This window comes from Phytophthora infestans, genomic scaffold (assembly GCF_000142945.1).
Source record: "Phytophthora infestans T30-4 supercont1.26 genomic scaffold, whole genome shotgun sequence".
NCBI lineage: Eukaryota > Oomycota > Peronosporomycetes > Peronosporales > Peronosporaceae > Phytophthora > Phytophthora infestans.
The window spans coordinates 997,630-1,008,819 of record NW_003303733.1 but is presented as its reverse complement, the minus strand read 5'-3'; the positions used below and the strand labels follow the sequence as shown (position 1 = coordinate 1,008,819).

Genomic DNA, 11,190 nt, shown 5'->3' with positions numbered 1-11,190 from the left:
TCAATTCTCGATGCTCCGACGCTAATCTGGCCCTCCGTAGAGCTATGGCTACCGTTCTCGGACCGTCTGCCATCAACGAACTCAAGTTCACCAAATGGGCAACAACTGGGAAAGCGCTAAGGCTTCTGTGGGACACCGACCGTGAGTGTGTCTCAATCCCGGCAGCGAAAATTGAAAAGGCTCTCTACAGAGTTCAATCAGCGCTCCGCGCCAAGAAAGCTACGAAGGCGAGTCTGCGGCAAGTGCTGGGGAGTCTGCGTCACGTTTTATGTTGCTTCCGCCCTGCTCGCTCATTTTTCCAGCGCCTTCTGACAGCAGCTAATTCGTTCCCTCGATTTGGAATTCACCGCCTGGACGGATGCCCACTAAACAATTTCACATGTTTCTACACTGTTCTCCGGTACGCCGCCCGATTCAGCTCAATACCGAATTGCTACGTTCACCAATTGGCAGAATTAAGCATACACGTATATATGGATGCGAGCAACGACGGCTTATGCGTTCTCGAGCCACAGCTTCACCGCTACATCCGCCAGCAATTCTCTACAGAAGAAGTATCTAACCTGTCTATCAACAATCGGGGGTTGCGTAGTACAGTCCTGGCAGCCCTAATATGGGGTCCATCAGTTGGGCGTCCTCACCGAAAGACGTTCCAACCCATGTCTGCTTCCACATCGACAACATGACTGCAGTGGCATGGGTGAACAAGCGATCGTTATCGCATCCCCAAGCGCAGTAATACAACCGCCTCTTATCCCTCGCCGAGTTCCAACACACTCTGGTGTGTACGGCTACGCATATCGCAGGAAAGATGAACACTATGGCTGACGCGGGATCTCGCGTGTGGAGCAATACTCACCCCTTATTAGCAACTTGAACTAATCTTTCAGCGTCGTGGCAGCAGGAACCTCTCCAACCTCCTTTCAACAATTTCTCCGACGCGTGGAAACAATGTTACGCGGACGCGCCGTGGCGCGCGCTACCAAAGCTAAGTACCCTCAGTACAGGAAGCAGTGGTGTCAGTTCGCTCGTCGGATGGGATGGTCACGATGGGTATTGATCAATTCTTCGTCACAGCCACTGGAGTATTTTGCTACGCACTGTTGGACGAACGGTTGGAACAAGAACCACCAAGGAAACCAACACGCTACGATCCTTCTAAAGATTACAGCAATTCGCTGGTTTTACCGGAGATACAAAAACACTATCATACCTTCGACACCCAGACTTGACATCTTGCTTTAAGATATCTAGAAAATGTCTATACCTCGCCGCAAAAAGCAGCCGATCACACCGCCATTCTTGCGAATGCTGCGCCGCTCGCTCGATTTCTCGAAACCTCGACAGCGTCTGGTTTGGGGTAGCGTCCTGCTCGCCTACTTCTTCCTACTCAGAAGATCCGAATTCATCCAGGTCGACTGAAAATACAGATTCAACTGCCTCAAACGCAAGAACGTATACTTCTCCGACACAAGAGGACATCGTGTTGATCCAGTACGGGCTACGTCTGTCACTGTCGGCCTAGAAGGGGCGAAGAGCGACCAGTTTGACCGGGGTGCGTGGAGAACCATGCACGCTTCAGGTCACAGCGCGCTATGCCCAGTGAAGGCACTCCGACACATCTTAAGTGCCCGCAAGTCTCTCAAGATTGAATCCTGTCGCTACCTGTGTGGCAATCTCAGCTCACGATCAGTGGCGAGCGCGATCAAGACCACCGCACCGAAAGCGGGAGTGCAGTCCACCAACTACGGTACTCCCTCACTTAGAATTGGAGGAGCCACAGCACTCGCAGAAGGCGGTGCTGACGGACTGACCATTAAGCTACTGGGGAGGTGGCTCTCGAATTGCTACGAAGAATATCTCCGACAAGCTGCTCAAGCATCAACGGGACTACCAAAGCTAATGGTGCGAAGTGTCGAGCCGACGCGTGCGCCACGCAAATAAATTTTCAAATGGGGCCGCACGCCTTCGCTCTTTCCACTCCCTTGAAGCTGTGGTTTGGGCGTTATAAATCAGAGAACCTCTCTTCCAGTTGTCGTCAACTGTGTAAAGACCGCAGTGCTACCTAAAGGCCATGATGCTAGTGTGTTTTTGGAGAGTGTGAGACTTCTGAGCTGATCATGTTGCAGTGAAAACGAAGGGGTGGTCAAGAATGCACATGGTGTGCTGCCGAATCACAGATTAGTGATGAGAGGTGTCGCTTTTTAAGAAAAAAAAAGCCGAGTAATAAAATTAGAAGAACGGGTCGCTTGATACATTCCTCACAAGTAAAAAAACAAACGAAGGATTATACGCATGAAGTTTGAGCGTAACCGAAAGCCACTCATGTTATATTTTCAAGTTCATAAGGACTAATAACTACTACTAGTACTTACCTGGCTGTTACAGATCTGAAATACTATTTTCTGCCAGCCTTTCTGTGCGTATACATTTATGATAGGGATATGGTGAACTCTGGCACTTGTAAAAGAGGTCAGAATCCTTGCCAAATTAGCCCAAAATTAACTTTAAGATATATAATCGACTTATTACCTCAAAGCGAACTCTGGCTGCGAGCGGCTACCACAACCGGGATACGAAGGGATCGCAGGACATTCAATATCATTTGCGCCATTTTCCTCTCTTTTTCTCCGGCTTCCAAATCATCCAGACAATGGAAATTGTCAAGGAAAAAAACGAATGGCTTCGTCTTGTTTTTGTGGCGCTTCTCAAGAACTGCCCTTACCGCCCACCGTGGTTTTTTATCGGTGTAAAATTTGTCATTTCCGCATAGTGCTGCATAGATGAAACTGTACAACATCAGACTCTCTGTCCCTTCGACAGACCCATTTCCCACCGCCGTCTCGTCTTGTTCTAGGCACATCTTCAAAGTTGCACTTCGATCTTCAAAAGCAGCAAATACTTGTTGGTTCATCTCGCCTGGACCGCTGCATACCACGTAGAAGAGATCAAATGCCTCAGTGGCCATCAATCTAAACGCCAACTGCGTTTTGGCGTCGGCATTCAATGAGTTTTCCAGCAAAACGGACGACGTCGAAAAGCTGAGGAAATGGTTTAAGTCTTCATGGATCCTCATCAGCATATCAGCCACGTCTCTCACTTCTGCGGAATTTCGGCTTTTGCTTGCCATTTCCGCAAATAATTCAGGCTCAGAGGTTTTACGAAGACGAAGACTCCACTCGGGGTAAGCATTTGGAACCACAACTAGCACATGAACGTGGCCATCATCCGGTTGGAATTCCTCCCCAAAGTACCTGGCGCTCTTGATCGCCCGCGTGGGCCGCATTTTCTCCAAGCCTAGCGGATGCCCATGCTCATCGAGCTTCACCGCTGCTGCGCTAGCCTCATTCAGCCACACATTGTCCTTCTTAGCCAGAAATAGCACAAGATCGTGGGCACAACCTGTGACCGTCCAGGGCTTCTTCGCCTGGATAGATTCTTTCAGATAACTCACCGACTCACTTGAGTCTATGCTCGTCTTTCAAACCAGCAAACATACAGAATAACTTCACCATCATCCTCCGTGGCGGAACACTCTGAAAACTGCCCAACGAGCTTCGGTCGAAAGGCAAATTCCATAAGATCGCTTGGTCATTTTCACGGAAAATGCGGCCAATTTCTCGCATTGATGGACTAGAGCACCACACGATTGAAATATGATGCTCCGTCCACTTTAAATTTATTCTCGGCGGACGGAACGAATGCGCTTTATTGCACGATGTGTGATGAAGAATTGTCTTCCGCTCAACGACGACGGGTTACTCCATGTTGTGAGATCTATTAGTGAGTTTTTGACTCCGTTCCTCTGTAGCGAGGTCTTCACAGCTGCTTGTGAAGAAGGTGCATCCAGATACACGCTCGATGTTTTACTTCAGGAGACCACGCCAGTTTGGAAGGAAGCTGTCCAGGCGGCAGTGCGAGGTGGGTATCTTCATGTACTTCGATGGATGATCGCGCAGGGTGAACGCGGTCCTTGGAAAGACGACTTTGAAAGTGCGCTGGAGCTTGCTGCTGCGGGAGGGTATTTAGAAGTTGTCCAGTGGCTGTACGAGCGAGGAATGGACAGACACACCGTGCGGGGGGTTCTGAAATCGCCCGGATACATCGAGAAGAGTCTGCTGTTTGATCATTGCTCGTCAGATGCCCTGGAATTGGCAGCAGAACACGGACATTTAGAAGTGACGAAGTGGATTTATAGCACGAGTACGGATGTGTGTATGCGGCTTGGTAAGCCGATGGACCGAGCTGTTGCAAATGGACATCTCGCAGTCGCACAATGGCTGTACACCATCAGTGGGCAAAGCTGTACATGTAGTATTTTCGCAGTGGATAAAGCAGCTAAAAATGGACAACTTGAAATGTTACAGTGGTTACAGTCAAACCATCTTGTTACTTGTACGACGTCTGCGATGGACGAGGCGGCTAAAAACGGGCACCTGGAAGTAGTGAAATGGCTACACCGACAGCGATACGAAGATTGCTCCTCAATGGCGCTGTATTTCGCTGGGAATAATGGACACCTTGAAGTCGTCAAGTGGCTTTTTGAAAACTTCAAATCTTACAGTCGGGATCAATGGTATTGGTCGGATGCAGCTAAACGAGGGCACTTGGAAGCACTTCAATGGCTACATGAACATTTACCGAGTGCGTTCTCCATCCATGTAATGGGTGCCGCTGCGAGAAACGGTCATTTAGATATTATTAAGTGGCTACATGAGCATCGAAGAGAAGGATGCACGACCATGGCACCATTTTATGCAGCTGCGTTTGGCAATTTGGAAATTGTTCAGTGGTTCCACGCGCATTACCCGGATCAATTCCGCCCACGAACGATAGATGCAGCAGCTCAAAATGGCCATCTTGATGTAGTGCGATGGTTAAATGAGAACAGAAACGAAGGTTGTACAGGACATGCAATGGACGGTGCTGCTTGCAATGGCCATCTGGACGTTGTGTTGTACCTGATGGAACAGAGAGGCGAAGGGTTTCCAAGTTCTAGCGGGGCAACTCCGCCGAATATTGTGGTGCAATGCTCGCTGAGAAATAGTCGTCAGGACCAAACGAGTGATGCTTCAATAGTCATCCTGCAGTCAATTTACAAGAAGCGGCCGGCTTTTGTTGAAGCCTGTCTGAGTTGTCTAGCAGAAACTGCTGTCCGTAAAGGCAATATCGAGATTTTAGACTGGCTGAACCTGCTTGGGGTTGAGCTACGCACATCAATTCCTATTCGTGACACAGTCAGTCGAGGAAACGTCAAGATGTTACAGTGGTTTTATGCGAATAATTTCCAGATGTGTGACGTCGACTTACTCGAGTTAGCTGTTCAAAAAGGCCAACTCAATACGGCCCGTTGGCTTTTGGACCACGGGTTCAAGATTACCTCGATATTGTTGGAAGAAGCTGGAAAAAACGGGGATGTAAAAATGTTGCGCTGGCTGGTGGAACATGGACCACCTCTCACGCTCAGAAGTGCTCTGAAATTGACCTTGCAATACCGTCATTTAGAGATTGCGCAGTGGGTATCAGAGTCGGATCGTGTGCAGCTCGTGCTGGAGGCCCTCCAAAAAAATGCTAGAAAGCTACTCTGGTGGATTCTTACGCGTACTCGGTTTGAAGATACAAACTCACAGCGAATAATTCGTGATGCTATCCGATGTGCACATAGCAGCAGTATATCGCAATGGATTCAGGAGGATCTCTCAGGTCTGAAGGCATGCCAGTGGTGTTTTGCGGCGTCACATAGTAAGGGAAATAGCACAGAAGTGCCGGTTCTTGTTAAAAGAAGCCGCGTTAGTAGCTAACTATATCGTCTTCGACTTAGCTGAGAATACACTTTTTTCTCTTTGAATTGATAAGTGTAGCCAGTCCCCGGTGACGTTGCCAATAGAAGTAAATTCTGAAGAGCGATAGGAAAAATATATTGAAATGAAGCTCTTGCAAATTAGGGGCCACATTGTTTTACTTCATTTCACTATGAAATTTAGTTTTTTTTTCCTCTACTTGCTTGATTTCCGTAGCGACTTGCGAGCGCTATGTTAAAGAAACTGTTTATGATGTAAACAAAGTGCTGCCTTATACTTAGTCTAGTACAGATCAACTCTGAAATTGAGTCACGTTTACCCATCATTGCGGCAATCCAAACCGATATCGCATTGCGGATAGCTTGGGTCTAGTCACTGCGCGTTCGAAAGAAGAAAACGGGACTGTCCCGCCACGACCGATAAAATTTGTAACAAACTTGCGTTTAGACGCTTAGCAGTAGCTGAGTCTGGATTTGGTTTCGCCGCGAGAAGAGATGTTTCACATTCAAGAAAAGCTGCTAGCTCTCCAAGTTTTTTTTCAGTGTTTGCGCATGTGTAGTTGCAGCCCGCGCAGCTGCGGCATGACGCTCTAGCAGGTTGAAAAGTGTAGCAACAAGCGTCACGTTTCCTTCGAATCTTCCATCGTAATATGAAATTAAATGACGGCACAGGTCACTTGGAAAAGACCCAGATGGGAGCATTTCACCACCCATGTCGGAAACGCCCCAGCAAATAAATGGTCATTTTCATCCAACCCAACTATTGGACATACATGTACACATCGTCGTAGCACACTAATAGCTTTCGTAGTAACGGCGTCAATCATAGCGTTATCAATTGTGGACTGAACCGTTTTGTGGAGATGTCATAGAAAAGCTTTCTCTGGCACCGTGGAATTAATCTGTTCATACCTAAAGGTATTCCCAGTATAATAAGATTTGAGGGAACGTGTTGGTTGATTTATGGACCACCCAACAATCGGGCGCTGGGCAAAATCTGTCCGCGAGGACGCGAGAGGTCCTGCGAAAGCTCGAATGTCAGAATCTGGGTGTATATATTAATGCATGCAGTAGTATTTTGTATTGGTCTTGCGGTGTCACCACGAAACTTATTCAAATACTATTACTATTTATACATGTTTGGGGGCACAGCCGCTTTGGAGTCACTGCAGCTCTACGAGACCCGATTGCTGTACGCACTGATAGACACTATCCAAAACCAATAAAAGTGAGGCGTAATTCCACGTGAGGGTCCAATTTTTCACAAGCTTGCCATTCCAGAATGACGCCCACGAATTATTTCATCACCGGCAATTAAGGCAGTAACGGCAGCTTCGATATATATGGCCAATTGGTTAACGTCCGAGGCGCCGCATCTTCCTGGTTGCGTCTCGTTCGATGACCCGGTTTGCGAAGAAATATAATGTATAATACAGAATATGGAATTGACCTCAAAGAACTAAACTATCACATCTGCACGCCACAAGGTAAAAACGCGCCGATTTCAACAAACAAGTGCATAATATGCACTTGTTTAATGTAGCGGCTATAGACACTACATTAAATCCACCGATTTGGCCGCTTATTGGCCAAATGAAGATCCGTAAGGATTGGCTCAATGTCGCAAAACCTTTTTCGAAATGTATCCTTTCCAAACCAATACGAATTGCGTCCTTCGCGCCAGAATGAATGCCTTCAGTACAAGTGCGCCAAGAACTACCACGCGTTTCCACACCAGCATTTTGGCCAGGTTCAACTCTAGTTCTTCTTCTACGTCCTATTAGTCTAGAATTTACCGAAATGCTGGTGTGAGGACGCTACGCATCGGTCATTGGACGTTTAGCACCAGGACACGTGAGTAGACTTTTATTTGCTTCTACGCTGCTTTTTCTGACCATATACGCTTCTTCACCTTCAGCGCCACCACGCTTGCGCTTGCGGGAACCGAATACGCTTCTTGAGGTGGGCGGGAATGGCTGTACCATTGACCCAAGTGTCGTGCCAAATTTGGTCGCATGTAGACTTATTTCCCGTCTCCTTTCGACGAACACAGTTGCAGAGAGGCACGTATCCGCCGCGAAAGTCCGTACAGCGTTGGCAGTAATGGCTGGTTTCGAATATTTTGTCTCTTGGAGGTGCCATTGCGGAGCACACCTTGCACAGGCGCTGATGGCGTTTCTGCCGATAGAGACTCTTCTTGTTTTGAAGCTGATGCGCGCTTGAGCGAATTGAGCCCGATACTAAATCCTCAGCGATCACGTTGCTGCTAAGGCTTGCCGGGGAAATCCTTAAAAGCTCCATGTGCAGGCGGCGCCTTTATTCCGCGTGGGTAGGCACTCGTTGTCCGTCTTTCTTCATCTTTATGCGATAATAAAGATGTGGATCACGGCCATGTCGACAAACCCTATGAGCACTTGACGGTAGTATTTCTTGAATGCCACACAGCGCTGTAATGAGTAGCGCTGCAGTCGCAGCTGATCGTGGTAATTGACCCCACCCATACCACTATGATAATCAGTGACTAGTTGAGGACACGGGACCAATTGGGGGACGACAGACCGCTTCTCTTTCCTCGTTACAGACGTCTTCGTAGTTACACAGCCCGTTGCAAGCATACTCAACCGACGGGTACACAAGGTGAGGAAAGTTCAGCAGATCACGAATCATCGGGGGACCCCTCCGTAAGTCGGTGTCTGGACACTGTTAGTAAGTTGGATCCAGCAATCTCGCAGGATTTGTTGATCCCGCTACACCACACGTTCACACAAAAAAGTATATGGTTTTCCGCATCGCTCAATGCAAGAAGTATCCCGTGTTGGTTGCAGTGGCCTGAATGGGCTCCGAGACACAGGACGGGATCTTGCTCTCTCGGTAGCTACCGAAGCGCTCAAGTGGTGACCCTTGTGTGTCTTGGCGAGACGTGGGGATGAGGTGGAGCAGTAGTGGTAAGATCTTCACTCTGCGTCCGTGGTTGGTTCTGGATCCTAAGCGAATATTCGAGCTTAAGTGGGGTCAGGGCCTAGATCGTGGATCTGGCCTTAGAGTTGCCTTGCGAGTGTGTTCCCTTGCCTTTGTTTATCTTTGCGTCGGACTTTCCGCCTCCTGTTGCGGGATCTTGAGAGCTAAGAGCTTCTTAGGTATACCCGGCCAAGTAGTAAATCCGGCTAGCCTTTCGGATCTGCACGTGTAAAAGACAGCTCAGTCGGTGGTAGGATCTGGCCAATGGATTATCCAGTTATCGCTCCGAGCACTAGATTCGCATTTCCCAACTTTTACCAAGCTCGTACGGCCAATGTAGCTCCGATTCTTGAGGGCGGGAAGCACTTGCGTGATACTGTGCAAATTGAAGTCTGCTTCATAGTTAAGCCTATACCAGCCTGGATCTCTACCCTCTATGTCTTTTACCTGCTAAATCCCCGCCAGGCTCGGCTGCATGCCCTTTCTCTCCTTGGTCCAATACCCCAGCTGTATCAGCATTAGATCCACCGGATCCATGGCGTAATTATAATGAGGTCGCCATATTATGGGTACACTGTCCCGGATCCAAGCCACTTTGATCCACCTTACTCCAAGTGTACACTCACCGTCTTCTGAGCCCTCCAATTCTCCAATTTCACATTACGAATGTCTGCGGTCTCCATCGCTCCGCGAAAGTTTGAGATCCGTTGCATCCACTATCTCCATATCCTGTATCCAGGGCACTCGGGGTGGGATCCTCAATCCCTTGGATCCGGACTTGGAAAAGTGGGATCTGAGACATGCAGCGGTGGATCTTGCCTTCTATTTTGTTGTCGATACCTGCTCCACCGCCAGCTGACGTCCATAGCCTTTCCTCCATAAGATCCCCACTCGATCTACCCGCACATGGTATATCCCATGTCCCTCGATATATTTGGGTGAGAGTGGATTCGGGTCTCCCTATGGTCGATCTCAGCGGTAACGCCACCCACCATGTTCCTCTTTCCATTCTTCATACTCTGAGCCACTATTATCCCCAGATCCATCGTCGACCCATATGAGATATCTCTTTACCTTGGCCCAACCCACTTCGAGTAGTATGGATTCACGTCGAGCAATCCAGATCCACCCTAACCACCAGGTGTTGTATCTAATCTGTGATAATGACTCCTTGTCACATCCCGTTTGTCATTTCTGAGAAAGCACTTCACCACGCCTCCTGTTCGTGGTTGGCGCTGCCCGACAGCGTTCAAGATGTACACTCCCAGCGTCCTTACTTCTCCGAGAGCTTCTTCTCTCGCGTAACACATGTCTCCCACGAAATGTGCTGACAAAACGTCCAGCAAAGCCCCATCCACCGCTTCTCCGGTCAGCCCTCTTGTGTCGCCTACCAATTTACGGACTTTAGCTCAAGTTTCCTCCGATCAGGTACATACCTTGACGGCAGACCTAGAAGCTGCTCGAGATGCTCGGGATCAAGCTGATGGTGCAGAGGCCGTTGCTCAGCAGGCGCTTAAGTCCCTATCTTCATCTCCCTCCGCCACCTAACTCCAGACGTTGCGGACTCAACTTCATGATCAAGCCGTGGAGACCCAAGGAAGGGAACATCACGCGGATTCTCGCTCACGGGACCTGCAACTTTTGGTCGCCGACCAGACCATGGAGGTCCATGGACGACTGGATTACATCTCCCGTCAACGGGATGGCTTGCGCGATGACAACGACCATCACCTTCGGGAGATGGCGCTCACAGTGGCCGAGGTCCACCAGCACCAATCGCAGATCCACGATCTGGAGCGGGATCTTGAAGGTGCTCAAGTCGCTAGCGTGGCTGCTGACGAGAGTTTGGATCGACTCCGCGACGAGTTGCGCCTAGCTCAGGAAGAGGTGGTGACTAACGAATATGTGAGGTCCTTCCATGGTGGATCTGCATTGGTGTCAGCTCGCGGATCTCCCGTGCCGGATCCACCCTTTTCGTCACCGAATATTGCTCTGGTCCGACTGTCCGGTGACCTTAAGGAGGTTCAAGAGTCGGTCGAGAAGTTGTCGGCGGGGCGAGACTAGACGCTTGAAAAAATCGTGCGTATGACTCAAGCCCGCGACGAACTGCAAGACAAGCTAACGGAGACCGAGCTCCAGCGTGATAAGGCAGCTATTGAGTGGGCACATGATACGCGGACGCAGACGGAGCTGGAATCAAAGATCCGCCGTATGTGTACGTGGATCCGTTCTTGTCTCCTATTTTTGATCGCATAATCACTGTTTTGTTGATCCAAGCGATAAGTTGAAAGACGCTGAAAAGACATCGGTTCAGCTACGGGGTCAAGTCACTACCGTCCGCAACCAGCACAAGCAACTGGCTCTGGAGCGCGACCGGAGTCTATCCGAGCGCGACCTTGCGCGCCGACAGCTGACTTTAGTGGCCGTTGCCT

At 49.2% G+C, this 11,190-nt stretch overlaps 1 protein-coding gene across 1 annotated transcript; it reads right to left on the bottom strand.

Annotated features, from left to right (window-relative positions):
* Positions 1-2,533: 2,533 nt before the first annotated feature.
* PITG_22963 (crinkler (CRN) family protein) lies at positions 2,534-3,475 on the bottom strand (the record flags this gene model as incomplete). Its single annotated transcript, XM_002900300.1, has 1 exon — positions 2,534-3,475. A coding segment is annotated over one exon (942 nt), but the record flags the coding sequence as incomplete, so codon positions are not given.
* Between the last annotated feature and the right edge of the window lie 7,715 nt (positions 3,476-11,190).